The 17,844-nt window shown below is 32.9% G+C and overlaps 1 protein-coding gene across 2 annotated transcripts; it reads right to left on the minus strand.

Annotated features, from left to right (window-relative positions):
* Nucleotides 1–487: 487 nt before the first annotated feature.
* Nucleotides 488–6,213, minus strand: prrg4 (proline rich Gla (G-carboxyglutamic acid) 4 (transmembrane)). Of its 2 annotated transcripts, none has more exons than XM_088934821.1 (7): nt 5,782–6,213; nt 5,519–5,634; nt 4,391–4,554; nt 3,664–3,700; nt 3,119–3,254; nt 2,723–2,899; nt 488–1,819 (listed from the first exon to the last, which is right to left on the minus strand). In XM_088934821.1, the coding sequence occupies exons 2-7, from the start codon at nt 5,622–5,624 to the stop codon at nt 1,792–1,794; spliced, it is 648 nt and encodes a 215-aa protein (XP_088790947.1). In that variant the 5' UTR covers nt 5,625–5,634; nt 5,782–6,213; the 3' UTR covers nt 488–1,791. The 2 variants fall into 2 exon arrangements, with proteins under 2 accessions (XP_088790947.1, XP_088790948.1); XM_088934822.1 differs by having other exon boundaries at nt 6,132–6,183.
* Nucleotides 6,214–17,844: the final 11,631 nt, after the last annotated feature.

Raw genomic sequence — 17,844 nt, forward strand, 5'->3', positions numbered from 1 at the left:
GTTTCGATTTAAAACATTTTATGTTTTTCAAGCAGTTATTTTATGTTTAATATTTACTGTATATTGAATACGAATTAATGTAGTTCTTCTTAATCTAGGTTATTTTCATTTATATTCATTAAGGTTATGTTAATCATACTTGATCAAAATTCAGCATAACTGCTAGGTGCTGTACAATTTGATTAAATTAGTTGGGGATTGTGGAGAATGTGAAAATCATACATGACAGAATCCCAGGATAGAATTAGTCATTTATTTAAAATACCATGTATAGCTCTTTTACCAAAATATATGTTTTTGTAAAATCACAATAAAAGGACACACATGAAATATAAAAAGACACTTGACATCCCTTCAAAAGAGGAAATAATTTACGAATCCTCCATCTGAATTTCAAATTTGCACTACTTTTTCAAGAGGAAACAGAGAGAGAAAACAACTTTGTACATAAACACCACTCTATTGCTTTATATTCCATTCCAAAATATGCATTTTTATAAAGGTTTTTATTTTTCTTAAATAAGTACATCCAATAACATAATAAGCATCAAGCAGGTTCACAAACCTCATAGAACTTTCATACAGTATAATTATAGCACAATATGCTGTTCAAGATGGTACACTAATTATTAATCTAATTATCTTTTCTGTAGTCATTAAAATATCCCTTTTTTAGAGATGAAGGTAGCCCAAATATAATTCACTTTCTGTTCTGGGTAATAAACTACTGCCTCTAATAATAAACAACTCATTAGACTGCTTTGATGATAATGATAGGAAAGTACAAAACAAAACCCTTAATATGTACTCTTTCATTAACTATTTAAAAAGGTCTATTGCATTTTTCCACTAAATGACTACTTGGATTTTTATTTGTCACAATGTATTGATTTATGTGTGATTTAATCTAGTCTGAGTCACAAAGTACAAATCATATCAATGTTTCCTTTTTTTCAAATAAAAGTTAAAAATGTCAACAATAAAGAAATATTCATGTTTCACATATTTCTATTTTGATACCGTGAACATTAAATATCATATTTTGTTTTGTGAAGTAAAACCTGCTTTAAACTATTCAACAACCCTGTCTTAACGTAGCCTTCACAGATAATACCAGCAGTTGTCAACACAGGAGGTAAATACCACAGAGAAAGTGGTTCTGAAAGCTGTAATCTGAAGTAACAATATTACTTCCGAACACATTTGTGGATTTCCTGAATGCTACTATATCTTTTTACAGTGAAACATATCCTTAAGCTACAGTACAAAGTTCAAATGTGGAAATTACCAATAATTAAACTGAACACAGCCAAAGGTATTCCTCCTTGACTATCTATCCTAAAACAACAATCAAGTCAACCATAAACCTGAATCTCTGTGTAATGTCACCAGTATAAAATAAAAATCTTAGTTACATATTTACATAATGAGCAGAGAAATACAGGCACTGCATTTTGTAAGTACTGGTTATATTTAATTAACAAGTACTGTACAACTAAGAATATACTGTAAGAACAAAAAGCAAGGTTACAAACAAAAGGAAGCATTTCAGTGCATCTTGGCTGTTTGGATACTAGCAGCCTGATCTGTACCTTCCTTAAAGGATCCCACAGAGTCATCTATAGCTTGAAAGTGCCATTTGAGCTTTATTTAAATGATAAACATAAACTTTTAGAACACTGAAGACTTCAAGAACAACACAAAACGTATTAATTCTTATAGTGAACAATCTGTGAGAAAAATATATGAAAGACAGAAAAATTCCAAAAATTCAAAAGGCCATTCCTGATTTTATCGTTGTATGCTTGCTGTACGGGATCTAAAGACAGAAGAAAAAAAAACACTGAATTAATATCTTCAGAAACTTGATATTCTTTATCAGTTCTATGGGGTGGCAATGGTGTTAAAAAAGAAGAATGAAAACACAGACATTAGTATAAACTAGTATGTTGAATTTTATTGGTAAACATGATTATTGGCAAAGATTTAAAATCGGATTTTTTTAAGCTAAGAAATGGATGTGCTGATTTCAGGATATGTTTTAAATTATTTTATTTGATCAATGTCAAATAATAATTTGATCAATAATAAATTATCACTGCAAAAATTTAATTTCTGTATATTTAAATTAACCAAAGTTCTCTCAGTAATTAGGAATGACTGGATCAGTGCAGCCATCTGGACTATTTGTTAATAGTGTGGGCTTGCATTAGATACTTCCAACAGAGACATGGTGTATCTCCACGCAGGACTCCAGTATACTGCAGTGGACTCCAATACACATAGAACACACACTGCTGTTCTTATGCAAAGAGCTGATAACATTGTGTGAAGATCTGCGGGATGAATAATTTAAATCAGGCATCTCCAGTCTTGATCCTGGAAATTGTGCAATATGTTTGAACCCTAAATAACCATTTTCTAAAGACTGGTGTACAGTTGCAGCTCCTTTGAAAGATAAATCCCACATCAGGAATGCTTGGGATTTTGTTTTGCTCAATTGTCAAATTGATAGAGAAATTTGTTCAATTAAGGAAACACTGGATTTTGGGGATTACAATTTAAACTGACCTCTAAAATTGGACAAATTGAACAAGTCACCTGTTTCATTATTTACATGAAAACTGTCGCCCCAGTCCAGACAGTGATGATTTAAAGGCTAACCTATGAAACCCACTGCCCTGGAGATGCCTGGTGTAAAGGGGGTGTCTTGTACACCTACCCTGGGTACGGCGGAGGGGGTGCATCGTGCTGTCCGGGTTTGGCAATGGCCTGTTCATAGGAAGGTAGGCCCGGACATGGCTCCTCAGGAGGGGGAAGTACAGGCTGCAGAGACGTTTCTTCTAGTCTCCTCATAATCAGGGACGCGTTGCTTCGACTGGCGCGACCCCTAGAAGAGCTGCAGTCAAACAGGTTACAGTGGTGAGTCTGAGAGAACCAACTCTTAGAGGAAACAAACTAATCTGAAAGCCCAGTTTAAGATAAAGGGGTTTCTTGTCATGCAAAGACCACACAGGACATATGATTATTGTGACTGAACGGGAGAAACAACATTTTAACTTGAGTCACTGGCAAGATTAGGTTCCGATAATGAAATGATGAATGTTAAGGTCCGTACCCGCGGGGACTGTTGGGCTTGCACCTCCTGTGACAGAAGTACCAAAAAAGCAGCCCAATGATGACTAGAGAGACTCCAGCAGCAATGAGACCTGTAAGAAGTGCAGTGACGTCCACCTTCTGAGCGTTCGAGTCTCCTGCGTGCAAATGGTAGTTTTCAATCAGTTTTGTAGGGATCCGAATACATTTCTATTAAAAATATTTGACTAAAGAACTATCTTATTTAAAAAGTTAACCTCTTCTCCCCATCCACAAACCCCTAAAGCACCCCAAAACCAAGTTAATGGAATACGGCTTTTCACCCTGGTAGGGAAGACATTTTAAAACGCTATATTCACCATGTAATTCCAAGTTAAACAGACAAGACCAGTGTACACAGGAACAAACATAAGAGCCCACATCTTCAACATCAAAAGCAAAAAGTTCTCATTAAAACATGTGGCTTACTTTTTATCCTATTAGTCAACATACAGTTTCTCTTCATTTAAATCACAATCACAGACTTGAATTGGCTTACGCTGCACTCCATACAGACTTGGCTCTTACCTAGTTGTCCTTTTATATACAGTTTCCAGAAATGTTCCTGCAAAATAGGATGAAAGGGCTCTGTGATTTTTTTGGAAAGCCAGATGTTATATAAAAATAAAAAGGCACATATTATGTCTTCTACATTTATTTATTAGAATATATAATCATTATTATGAAAATAACTGGGGGAGATTTTTGATAGTGCAGTGCACAGGGTGGCAAAAATATAATTGAAGCTGCCTCCCAAACCCTACATTTTCAGTTTGTGTTGCTTCCATCTGTCTGTGATTTCAGGGTTCCTAGAGCTGTTAGAAATGTGTATATTATGTCCTTTATCCCATAATCCATACAAGTACTGGGTGCAAGTAATTAATGACATTTTATTTGTTTGTATGAGGTATTTGCATTATGACCAGTTTATCTGTAAATGTATGCTTTTTAATGCATGATGTTTTGTTCTTCTTTTATGTTTGTTGATGAATTGCATGCTGTACATTTTACTTAAGTGTATTATTTGTAATGAGAGAAACCAAAGACAAAATAGAGAATTGACTATTTCACTCAGATTCAAAGCTTTGCTTACAATTGATTTTTACAGAAGAGAAGAGCCTCCAAACATGAATAAATCTCTCCCTTTCCAATATCTATTTATTTGAACTTGTCATGGTTCTAAGCATCAGTTGCTTTTACAGCGGTATGAGATAACAAATAGTCTTAAACAAACTTTAAGCATTGAATACTCAACTGTTTTTGCAGTATCTTCAAAGACTTCTCGTGCCTCTTCAAAGTTGCAGAGCTCTTCATAGCACTCTCTTTCCAAATTCCCCGGAGTAAATAGCTCGAAATCAAAGCGGTTGAACAACAGGTGGCGCCCCAAGAACGTGTTTGCCTCGTCTTTGTTCGCAAAAACTGAAACCAAACAAGTTCATCCACAAATCATTCCCAACACCTCAAGTTCGCGTTTTCCGCGAAAGCCACACACCTTCCACGACACAGACCTACCTTTCGTTGCAGACCAACGGCAAATACGCAAAACAATGTTATACTGTTTATTATATTGACAAAAGATCACCGCGCTACCCAACTGTGTAAAGATGATACTCTGGAAGAACTGGACGAGATCTTTGGATCGATTAGCTACTAGCAACCAGAGACCACTTGTAAATTCTTACGTTATTATATCAAGCAATAGACATGACTTTTGTATACAGTATAAACCTATAGTGCAAAGTAAAAAACACTACCAAAATATATATGTCCCAATCATTTTAATGTACACTGACCACATTTTCCAAACTTTGTGCAATCAGAAATATTATCAAAATAAATGTGGGATTTAAGGATATATGGACATATGAAGATTTCTATACATACAGTATGATCACACATTTCCTACTATTGAAGGACACGTAGGCACTTAAGCATGTATTACAATTATGACACGGTAATAAAAGCAATAAAAGTATGAGTCCATGTTAGTAGAAAAATCGAATGAAATGTTGCCATTTACAGGCGTTAAAGTGGAGGTTCATTTTTATGAAGTTTGGTTCTATTCAACAAAATGTTTCAAAATAGCAATGATGAAATATCAAATACGTATCAAATAAGAAGTTGGAAAGTTACCTTTAGTTTATTAATTTAGTCATCCGACAATGGAGAGTAATTACGAAATCTAAAAAAAAAATCTTACTGAGACTCAAGAAATGTTTTTCCGCTTTTGTGTTTTAATTTCACGATGAATAATGTAATACGTATCTATCAGAACAGAACTATACTGAAGTAGACTATTTAGCCTATTTGATTCATTGATTCATACAATAAAACTCAAATTGGTAAGCCAAGGGCAAAAAAAAAAACCCAACTTATTACTTACCACTGTTGGATTCCTGTTCTGTGTTTTTCATATGTAATAACTTTCTTGTACATCTACTTAATCCGTACGAGACAAGTTGGTATAGAAGAAATATACGGAAAAGCATTTCTGTACACCTGTAACACATTAAAATTCACTTTATACATACAGCACAGACAACATTTAGAACAATGAATTTCCAATACGTAGAAACGGAAAAGGGTTACCTTCTAACCCATGAAAAACACAATAGTAGTAGCAGGCTTAAAATAATAATCAATTACCTTCAATTGGAAAGGGCAAAGGAAACTTCGTGACAAAACCAGGACCTCTGAACCCTTTAAAAAAAGTTTATCGATGAACTATCCGTAAAAGTTTCATTCTTTCTAGCTCGCCCACCCATCCACTTCAGTCTGCTCGTCCTGGTGAGGTTATATACTATTTTTTTTACTAGTTTACACTGAAAACAAGGGGATACCGTATAACCTTATCGAAACTAAACCGACTGGATAGAACGTAATCGTTAAAATCAACCGCCAAGCGTGCATACGTTACATTATCAAAATAAATTAAAGAAAAAAAGATTTAAACAAAAAAACACAATTTCTAAACAAAACACATTAAAATAGCTCGCCTTCTAGTTTCTAGAAATTCGTATAGAAACCATTCGTTTCAATGTCCCTTCAGTTATTATGACCTCACCTCCTGTTTCTTACTACGTAGCTCAGTACCTGCCCAGACCTGAATAGCAGCAGTGTTTACCTGGATACATCGTTCGAGAGCACAAATGAAAGTAGAAATCGAGGAATTATTTCCTCATCTTAAAAACAGTTTAATTATTTAAAGATTAGTCATTTGCGTCTTGATTTTTTTTTACATACCGAGATGTGTAAGACAAAGGTGTAAAATTAGAGTTGTATTTTGGGGAAAACCAGAGGCTTACGAATAAGACTTACGTGACGTCAGAAATACAGTGTAAAATTTATGTACGTTTGAAGTATTTTTTTTTTTAGTTTCAGCAAATAATTGTGTTTTGCTCTCAAACAAGTGCAAAAATATTTATACAGCTTTGAATAATATTTATATTCTTTTAATCTAGAGTAAGATGAAATAATAAATATTAGAGTAAGTTTAAATAATCAAGGTTTGTTGTTGTACTGTATTAAACATCTGCGAACAGGCTAAAATAGTTGCGTGCATAGGATACAATAAGATACAATTTACTTCAACGCTGTTTTATTTTTCGTACACTGTTTAAGCACTAGGTGGCAGCACTAAACGTACACATACAGCTACTGTATCTATACGTTCATAACAGGCCGCTCACTCCAGGTAAGGGTCATCTCGGAACTCGGAGTCTATGGAGGAAGTATAGGGCGCGATTCAGGATACCAAACACAATTTAAAAGTTAACCACGCTTGCGTTCCTAAAGACAGAACCCCAGGCCAAAATCCACACAAAGAAAATGCAGATTCTGCATAGATGTTGCTCCAATCCAACCAGGATCAAACGCAGGACCCAAAAGCTGTGACTTCATAGCAACATCATAGCAAAAGAAGTTCTCTTTTTAATGCTGGTTATCTTGTCCTATACACCCCTGTTATATCCTCGATGTCTGCTGAATACAGCCTGTCATTTGTCAGTCATTTGTCAGACTTTATGACAAGCGATCACTCCAGATCCTGGATAGAACAAAATACATTTTGGAATAATAATGGAATGCTAGAATAAAAAAAAGAATTGTAAGTCTTCGATATGTCCCCAAATATCACAATTTATTTAAAGTGCAATCCTAAATGTCTGTTCCCTATTTATTTCTTTTACTGTTTTCCTTTTTTACACAATTCTTGATTCAAACAAAACAGACACAAATAAATATTTTAACTCCCGAAGGGACATTTGACCTTAAGACTTATTGAGACAATAAGCATTTTTTTTCGTAATCAATGGACGATCTGGATAAAAGGGGGGAAAATGGCACGAATTTAAAAAAAATAGTCGAGGTTTTTGTCTGGCAAGAGCGCTTATATCATCGAAAAGAGCATTTTAAGTATCAGTTCAACAACTGGGTTATCAGTATCGGCACAGACGTCATCCTCCCTCTAGAGTTACGGTCGTCGGTCTCTGATCAGGTGACGGGGCCGCTTCAACCGCGTGCCGGCAGGTGCCTCGAGCCTGAGGACGGAGAAGCGGCCAGGACGCCGTCAGTACAGTAAGGTGAACTCTCATCTCCTCGGGTTTTAGTTTCCCGACTTTTCATCGGGATGCAGACGTACTGTATCAACCAGTCCCATTTCTGCTTTTTTTTTGGGGGGGGGGGGGGGCTGGCGACTGTAATGTTTGTAGATATGGTAACCCCCAAATATTTTGTTACCGTTTTAAGTTCCTGTAAATGCTGCGAGGACGAATAACACCAAAGGGGAGACTGCGAAGGTTGAGCTTTTATGAAGCGTTTGCTTTTTTGAATAGAATTGGTATTAACAATTTCCGTGAAACGTTTAGTGACATTACCATTCTGCCTATTCTAAGCTACTTTGTGACCTTTTGGCTTTGGCACTCCTCAGATTTAAAAGAAGGCGAAAGACACTCACTGTGAAATCGGTTGGTTTTGAAGACGAACTCTTAACGTTGTCTCAGTTCCAGCGAATGACTGTAATTTAAGCATGAATATATTGTAGATCGCTAGATGGCACCAAAACACATTCGTGTTAAAATAAACCTTGAGAGATTTCCCGTTCACTGTTTCGGGCGATTGGATAGTTAACTTGGAATATGCATGTATAATCTCTGACATATTTTTACACCGAGTGTTAAGATATTGAGATTTTTTTAATTGTCTAGGTACGCCTCAGCATTATTGTAATTCTTGTTGTATATATAAAAATATTGAACTATTGCTTTACAAGTCTGTATCGGGTAACTCTGGAGTAACAGATTAATGACATTTCTTTAAAAACATTTGATTGTGACAAGTGACTTAGTGCTTAGGGCTAGTCTGTGTCTCAACACTATCTCCTACAGTGTGGGACTTTATTGCTCACAAATAAACGTCCAAACAAAACATTTACTTTTTATCATTTACTTAAAATCCTAATTTTGTAAGGTCACAAGATATCATAGATCAGCTTTGGCCAGTCTTAATTTTAAAGGGTTAACATAAAAAAACCCCATCAAATCCTTTAAATTTGTTTTACAACCATATCAAATATCAATTTTGGGATCATTTCACAAAGTTATTTTATACATAATTGACATTTTATGGAGGCATTTGTTTTTAATGTATTAACCTAATCATTTGTTGGATTTTATTTGTAGTGGTGCAAATAAAGTGCACAAGAGTGTAAAAAATGCATTGCTTGATTTTTGTTTTAGAAATGAACCTCATTAAAATTGTTTTTATTAAAAGTTTGATATATCATTTGAAATTAAGATTATTTTAGAAGTAACTGTTGTTTCTCGTAAACTTTAACTGAGTGTTTGTCAGTGCCTTTATAAAACCCCATTCCTTGTCTCAGATTGTTATGTTATACGTATTTACGATCAACTGTTGTGATATGTAGTTTTCAGAAATGCATATTATTGTTAAATGCATATTATTGTTAGCCCAGGGCACTTGACTATTGCCATTTTTGCCTTCATTACATTACTGCACTATACAGCCTTATAATTCATAAAGGTAATACAGACATCATGTTGCTGATAGAAATTATTCAGTTTTATGGATGGTGTCCTTTTAATTTTGCCTTTCATGGATTATAAAATTGTTTAATATCTGCTGAAGTGAATCACTGGAGAAGCAAATAAAGACATTGGCCTCAGGTCACAATGTCATTTGTGATAGTAGCAAATTCTAACAGGATCATTTATTCCTGTACATGATTGATAACAGCATGGGTTAAATGGAGAAAGGTTCCCTTCTATTAAAGGATCATCTTGAGTGAAGACCTCCCACTTAAAAGTCAGGCATGATGAGGAGACAAGAGACTATCTACAGGTCAAATTAAATAACTTATATAATTTAAGCAGAATGACAGTGCAATTTGTCCATTCTGTGTTATTACTCTGACCCCCATTAGACTCAAAGGCCAGCCTCCTTTCCACCTTGAGGAATTTAAGACGTAACTTTCAAAGCATATTAAAATATTAAATGTCTCCAAAAGGATTGTGTAAGACACAATTTTCAATTTTTATTAAATAATTACACACGAATTCAATAATTCATGTGTAATTATTTCAATTAAGATTTCAGTAAGAAGAGTTCTACTGTATTTTATTGTAAACAATAGAACTACCTTTTGTGTAATGTGGATCTGAGTGCTTGCTTTAATTGTTTATTGACAACCTCTTTGTCTACATTATCACATCTGCTGTAAGTGAATAGAGCAAGTAAACAGTGAAAGTAATCAAAAACAATTAAGCTATTTATGTTTATTCTAAAAGTATGACCTGAAAAAGGTGTTTTTGAAAAGAATAATCCTGAAATTCTTTCATGCAGCTTTCTTCAAAAATGTCAGGGACACCCTCAGGAGTCATTGCATCTGATTGTAAAGAACACCGTGAGGTAATTTTGGGCCAAAAAAACTCAGAATCATTCAAAAGGGACTCAGTGGAGTTCCATAAGGTTTCTGGAAATGGCTTATCTCTGGCTCAGGTGATCCACTAAAAACTCTAATGCACTTAATTAAATATATATGTACTTGCTGTATGTCAACTAACACTTTCAGTTTGACATTATTTTTTAAATCACTTTTTAAGATTTGTTAAGATTTATAAGCATTGAAAGTTTCAGTTAATATATATTTTGTGACTGCCTAAGATACTGCATATTTATTTATTTGCAGTTTTATTTATATTTTACTCTATAGTTTACCCTATATTGCATGTTTTGAGTGGGTTTAATTATAATGCAAGTATAAGAAATGTTTTTATTTTAGGAGAAGGACCACAAGACAGAATCAGACTATTTGAAGGCTGAGACTTCATCACCATTCAGCCTTCAGGAGTCGGCAGATGCAATCATTTCTGTCCATATGTTAGAATGTAAAACAAGTCTTCTTGAAGCCGTTGAGGAGTTACGCATCCGCAGGGTAGGGATATCAGTATGTTTGTTGCTGATTTTGTTCAGGTGTAGTTAGTATTAAAAAAGACTACTTTTAATTAACTACTTCATGTTATAGAACAAATTAAATGTTTCTGACTAAGTACACATTGTAGTAGTACAAAGAAAAAATCTAATTATATTCATCCTAAACTGTGAAATAAAAGAATTCCAGCTGAAACTGTTGAAGATTTAAAAATTGTATTCGTGAAAATATGTAAATTAGTGCCACTAGATTCATTCTTTTACCCATATGGTGTCATGATTGCTTACCCTATTCAAGTTGACAAAACATGCTTAATCAGTGACATCCAACTAATTTCTTCCTGTGTTTTGTTTAGTTTTTGCTCAGTCTCTTTTTTTCTCTTTGTGTGATGATTCCCTGGGAGTTGCATTGAAACTAAAGGTCTCTGTTTGGCAGAGTCAAGAGAAAGGGAATGTAATTTCGTAGGAGGCATATTATGAGTTTTTAGAAGCGGGTAAAAGAACCTAGCAGCACTTTTTGGTCATCTGGACATAAGCCAGCTGTAGTCAGTCTTCACATCAGTTTAGGGTCATGAAGCAAGGACCTGACCAATTCTCATACTGGCTTGTAAAACAGCCCCCTGAAGCAAACACTTTAAAACTGGTGTGACATGTTTTAAAGGTTATAATAAATAAATAATCTTTAGAATCACTCCACTTTTATTGTTATGATCATGTAATTGTAAAAATACATTAAATCACTGTGCTCCTCAGGCATGCCATAAAACAACACTTTGAATTTTTTTGTTTTATTGGTCTGGGGTTAAAACCTGATGTCTGACCCAACATTAGTTCTTAAATGGAACCACTTTCCTTCTTCTTTTTTTCATTAAAGTGAGAGTGACTAAAAAAGGTTATGATTTCACATCACGCATGTGTAATAGTTTTTATACAAAGGCGCAACATAACATTTTAAGTGGAAGTTAAAGAAGACTTTTAAATGAGTATTTGGAAAAACAATATGATGAACACTTTAAGAAACCAACATTAAAATAACTAGCACGCTGAAACAGTTCAAAGCTCAGGACACATATCGCACATTAATATTATTCAGCTAGTACTCTATGTGGCTTGTGTAATTATTTTAATTATATGTATTAATACTATAGTTATAATAATTTATAATAATCTTTGGGTTACTTTCATAACTTAGACATATTTGTACAAGAATGATTTTAAAATGAACAGTAAGTAATACTCAGAACCAATATTTTATTGTACTGATATTATTTTTTAAGAGGATCTCTTGCCATTTAAAAAAGTGCCCATTTACAGTGCAATAAAGGAAAGGTCAAGGTCTATGTCAAGCTTGAGCTTGTATACAGTACAGTAGGTCTAACTGAAGCTGTCAAGTTGAATCCCAGAAAAATCTGGGTTAAGATCAGGTAATGCAATTCTTAATACAACAGCATTGGTTTACAATGCAGGTGTAAGAAAGCTAAAATAATCCAAACACTCTTCATGCCATGTTCTTGTACTACAGCAACATCCTGTGTAAGAGTTGCATTATTATGTTGATTTTGGCTAGCTAGCCTTTTTAATGTATTATACAGTTATGGTACTCTACAGGGAAATAGCAAAATGATATAACACAAGTTTTAGCATTCAAAAGGTATGTGCCTTGGGTTTTAACTTATTGTCTAACTTGCGACACAGTAGATCTCCCTTTGTCCTAAGATTTACTGAGATAACCAAGTTTAATGACCGCTTTACAGGGCAAAAAAAAATCCATTCATTATTTTATTTCGAACTGTTAACTGCTTTATCTAGTGTGCAGTTCTTCTGGAAATTGCCATGCTAGTAGCACACTTTAATGGGAACTTATAAATAAACTGCATAGGCCAACTCCTACATACATATAAAAAAAGTCACAAGATGTATAAAGCAATTGACTTCTACCTACCTTTGAGGAATGAAGGAGGATAAGGATGCTCTTGTGTTAATATCATACCTCTGATGTACTACTATTTCTTATAGTTGCTGATATAACAGGTGTGTTATAATATAAATTATATACTCTTCCTATGTCTTGTAATTTAATGTTGTTTTATCTCTAAGATTGAAATTGTATTTATGGAAGAGAGATTTGCTTATGCAGAGATCTTGCTGGAAAAGAACCTGTTGTACCTGGATTACCCCTGTAATCTGGTATTTAGAATAACTTTTCTAAGGGAATTCCTTTGATTGGCAGACTGTCTTTGGATGTAGTAGTCATGATACATACTTATAATATGAAGAAATTAACATGTTAAGGATTAGATAATACTAATATAAAATAAAATACTCATGTAGACCAGTCACATTATATATAATGTATGTTAAAATGCTTAACATAATTAAATCCAAATAGCATAATACTGTTTAAAACTATACATAATAATTATACAATAGGATATAAATATAATAAGTAGAGTTTTTGTGATTGGTTGTAAATTGATTTTCTCTTTCATTTAGGATGCCGAAATACGTTTTGAAGACCAAATTAATAAACTTGTGCTGGAAAAACAAGAATTAGAATGGGAAAAGGTATGTGTACTATTTTAATACACACATATAAATAAACGTTATTTTGTAGAAAATATAATGCTAAATATAATAATAACTTTAGAATGCAGTTTTGTAAGTGTATTAAAGTATGTTGTGAAAGTTGTGAAGAGCCTAAACACAACATTCTATCTTCACACTCAATTACTAACTTTGATCACTCCAAATATACTTAGATTTAGACATAAATCTTTATTGACCTAAATACAACCGTTTTAATAAAATAAGTAATCCTCCACAGGTAAGTCCACATTCTAAACTGATGCGAAAAAGAAACAACCTTTTATGCATCAATACATTTAAATTCATGTAAGAATGCTTGACCATTCTTGAACCTACTAGCTCTTTTGTTTTCCAGTCTGTAAGTGTAGTGTTTTGGTTAGTCACATGAATTTGGTCAGTCTGATCCAGAAAGTTCCCATCTTGAAAGCTATCAAACTTGACTGGGGGCTGTTGATCTTATCAGATTACCCTGGCCTGTAAAGGTACTACCAGCATCTTATCTCCCTCTATCTAGTCACAATTCAGGTACAGTCATGCCATGATGGAAAAATTAAAACAATCAGCCTGCATATTCATACCCACCACAAAGCAATATTTTATTCTTTAAGTAGATGAAAACAACTGGTCACTGTGACAGTTAATACCTCATTGCACTAGTTCATTTTGGTATTTATTTCTCATTATATGGCAGTACAGCTCATTTCCTCTACAGATCCTTTTGTTTTTTGCTTTATTGTAGTTTTTATAATGCTTTTATACATACCTGTAGTACACACAACCTCTCCACTAAGTCAGTGGATACAATTAGTTTACTTTGCATACATATTTTTACATATTATATCATTTGATTTGTGACTAGCAAACTGGGAAGGACAAATGCTTCACAGATTTTGTTCTTAACTGCTGTTTTTTTAGGGTGGCTGTCTGCCAATTCTCATTTATCCTTTTTCAGCATCTTGAAGGAGCATTAACAATATAAAAATATATGCATTGGTACCTGTCACACATGGTTTCCTGTGGCCCTTGCATTCTTGTGATCAAAGCATCTGAAGTCCCAAAATAATTTTCAAATGTCTTATTGTGATGCTCGTGTCAGCTCTTGACAGTTCAGTCTTTGATATACCCAAGTATGTCAGGACTTTTTCTAAATAGTATTTGGGAATACTATTCACACCTATACTGGAATAGTTTTGGAGAAGCTATTACCTTATTTCTCTCTAATTGCTAATTAAAATTTCAGTTTGTTAATTGGTAAATGGCAGATTTATAAATATTTCAATAACTATTTATTAAATATGTAAGAGTTACAGATAAATATGCAGGTGATATACATACCTAAATCTGATTTCTTCATTAATTTAGGAATCCCTTCAAAATCAAACAGATACTTTAAAAAGTCAGCAGACAGATGCTTTAACTGCTCTCAAGAAAAAGGTATTGTAATGATAACGTTTTCATTTCTATAATCAGGTTAAAGCAACAAGATTGTTTTTCTCAAACATTATAAAATCCATATCATTCTATTATTAAAACAGGAATTTATTATACTGTATTGTTGTATTACATTATCTTTCAGAATTGGCTGTTTATTATAGTTATATTTAACCTGTGCATTATAATATTAGATTAATTTATTATGCTTTGACAAATATTCTAAATGCTCATAAAAATAGTTTCAGGCAAGAATCAGAGGAATTGAAGGAGAAAAGGTACAGTGAACTTTTATGTATTGTGTATTGTTTGACAGTAATCATATAATGGTAATATAGTTTGTATTGAATATTATGTCCATAAGTACAAATGTATTATTTATTTTTTGTATCATAACATTTAATACAACACTTTTCTGTATTGAAAAATGTTATTGTTTTATTACATAAAGCAGTTTTATTTATTAAAGTATTAATTACTGTATATTATGAATACAGTAGAACATTTAGGTATTGTTTTGCATTCCTAATAATTTAATTATTGATTGATTATAAAAAGTTTGTATGAATATTGTTTTAATGTTGCTTTATATTTAAAGGGAAAACATCAACTAACAACAGAATTAAGGGATAAAGAGATCAATAGTCTCAAGGAAGAGCTAAAATCACTGCAGGTAATGTTTCTGGACAAAATGTATGTGTTACAGATTTATTAATGATTTTATGCTTGAGCTTACTACATCAGCTCCAAATGTGTTGTGTCTCTGCAGAGACAAAGAACATTCATATGATCTTATATATAGTTGACCTTTTTTGGTCTTTTTATAAGAATGGCATAGAAAACATGATGTATAGGATATATCTTATGGTCTACTGCAAATGATACATTGGTGAGAAGGAGTATTAACTGCTCTTCTGGCCTTTTCTAAGTAAGATAATGGAATTTTTATATTAAGCTGTATTAATGCCTATAGAAATGATATAGCCTGACACAAGCCAACACATACGAGGTCACCTGAACACCAAGCTGAATATTTTAGTTTTTTCTTTCCAGTCACTGATTTCATTACTTTTATTTTCTTTTAAGACACTAAATGTATTTTTATTTCAAGACTGAAACATACCAACTGTATGTCAGGAAATGCTCTGCTTCTATGATATGCATAGAATAATTATCCTTATGTACACCTGTGTACTCTTCATGTTTCACAGTTAGAAAGCAATCTCTCACATCTACGTAAAATAACGTCTTATTTTGATTTTGAAATGGAATTCAAAAAAGAGAAGCCATTTTCATTACAGTGTACAGTAGCTTTCAGAAGAGTTTAGTTTGAGTTAAAGTGTCTTAGAAATGTCATGTGATTCTGTGAGGAGTCTTTAAATACACGGAAGGGTGTCTGAGTTAGGTCTGAAGAGTACAGATGTAATACAAAGTAAAGAATAATACAAATAGAAGTGTTTTGTAGTATTCTGTATAAAACTCTGTTTTATTATTGTTTACAGGTGTTCAAGTTCAGTTTGCAGAAGAAACTAAGTGAACTGGTAAGGACTCCAATTCCACATACTGTTGACAGAGAAGAGTGGGAGTTAGAGGAGTATAACAAGAAGAACAAGAAAGGGACTGGCTCATCAGTAGTAACGGATAGGGAGTATATGACACTTGGACCTCAAGCGCGACAGATAAATATTACTATTAAAATTCTTTGATAACATCACATCACACTATAACCCTCATGTTGTTAAAAATGTTTGGAAACAACCAAATGAACAATGACAGAAACCGTGCATACAATATTATTGACTTACCATGAAGTAAAATAGTACTATTATACATACTGTATAGTTCACTCAACCTGCAAGAGTATTATTATATATTGATCGGATATTTAAAAAAAAGAGTTAGGTTATTGTTCTCTTTTAGCTCAGAATGGAAAATTAGTCATAATTTAAGAATATTTTTGTTTTTGTCGTAAACTATTTTAGTTTTTCTCAATCATGCGTTACTTAAGTTGCATTTTACAGGAGCAGAAACTACAGTTGCAGACTCAAACCAAGGACAATCACCTAAACCAGATAAGCGAAGCTGAAAAACGTTTTGAAACCATTTCTCGTCAGTGTGTTATGGTTAAGCAGTTTCACGAGAAACTAGAACAAAATGGTATGTATTTTTGTTTTTCTAAGTTTAATTATTGTAAGAGTTTAGTATTTAGTACCTAAATAAAGCAAATGACAATAATCTTTCATTTCATTCATTTAGAATGTTTGAAATAAAGTAACTAAACTAAACAAATCTAAAAATATAGTCCACATTAAGAAAAAGTAAAAGCTGTCATGATTTATTTTAAAAATTACATTATTTTATATTTTGCACATATTAGGTATCTTACTGTGCAACCAATTTTTTGGCATCTATTAACAACTTGTTGAATGATTATTATCTTATGATGTTTAAAACAAATATCATTATTTATTAAGAAATAGTACTTATAAAGTTGAGAAGTTTTCTTGGGTGTTAGTATTCATTTAAAATATCAAAGGTGGGAAATATTCAGTTATCAAAAAGGGTACTAGAAAATTTTATATTTCTTTATTTCTTTAAGGGAATAGAGGACAGTTGTGTTAAAATAGACCTTTAAATTGGTCTTATTTGTTTTACTAGTAAGAAGATAATTCCTTGTTTTTATCTATTAAGAATAATTGCTGTGTTTATGTTATAATAGCAATACTACATTTCAAAGTAAAATAAAGTTTGATGGTATGTCAGAGTTATTGTGCCTTAAGTACAATGTGTGATCATTTTCTAATCATTTGTTAAGGATTAATCTGTAATAACAAGTACTGTATGTCATATTTAACAGTATATTTTTAAGCAATAAAAAATATGTTGTTAATCTGTATCTGTTTGATTAAACAGTAGGATTTAGTCAAAAGCATACATCGCAAAATAAAATGTTTAAAATTAAATTTTTACAAGCTATTACAAAAATGTCATCCCTCAGCCTTGAAATTCAGTGGTTTCCTGTCTTCCGTATGTCAATATTGCTATCTTTTTTGTAGGAACATTTAAAGTGATGTCTGATAATGCTGTACTTGATTTAAACAACAAAGCAACATTTGTGATTGAGGGAAACTTTCTTTTATGTTTAAACCCATTTTGAACTTAAAAAAATGTCTTTTAGTTGAAGAAGCGATGAGGCTAAATAAAAAACTTACTCTTGTGAATTACAATCAAGAAGCCACCATATTC

The sequence above is a fragment of the Atractosteus spatula genome, chromosome 16 (assembly GCF_055471065.1).
Source record: "Atractosteus spatula isolate fAtrSpa1 chromosome 16, fAtrSpa1.hap1, whole genome shotgun sequence".
NCBI lineage: Eukaryota > Metazoa > Chordata > Actinopteri > Semionotiformes > Lepisosteidae > Atractosteus > Atractosteus spatula.

What these genes read in the sequence shown, in the direction of transcription:
- prrg4 (XM_088934821.1), bottom strand. Translation starts at nt 5,624, where the DNA reads ATGCTTTTCCGTATATTTCTTCTATACCAACTTGTCTCGTACGGATTA. An exon ending in AAGCCCAACAGTCCCCGCGG is followed by an intron (nt 2,900 to 3,118) that starts GTACGGACCTTA and finishes GTTTGACTGCAG; the next exon opens with CTCTTCTAGGGGTCGCGCCA. An exon ending in CCCCCTCCGCCGTACCCAGG is followed by an intron (nt 1,820 to 2,722) that starts GTAGGTGTACAA and finishes TTCTGTCTTTAG; the next exon opens with ATCCCGTACAGCAAGCATAC.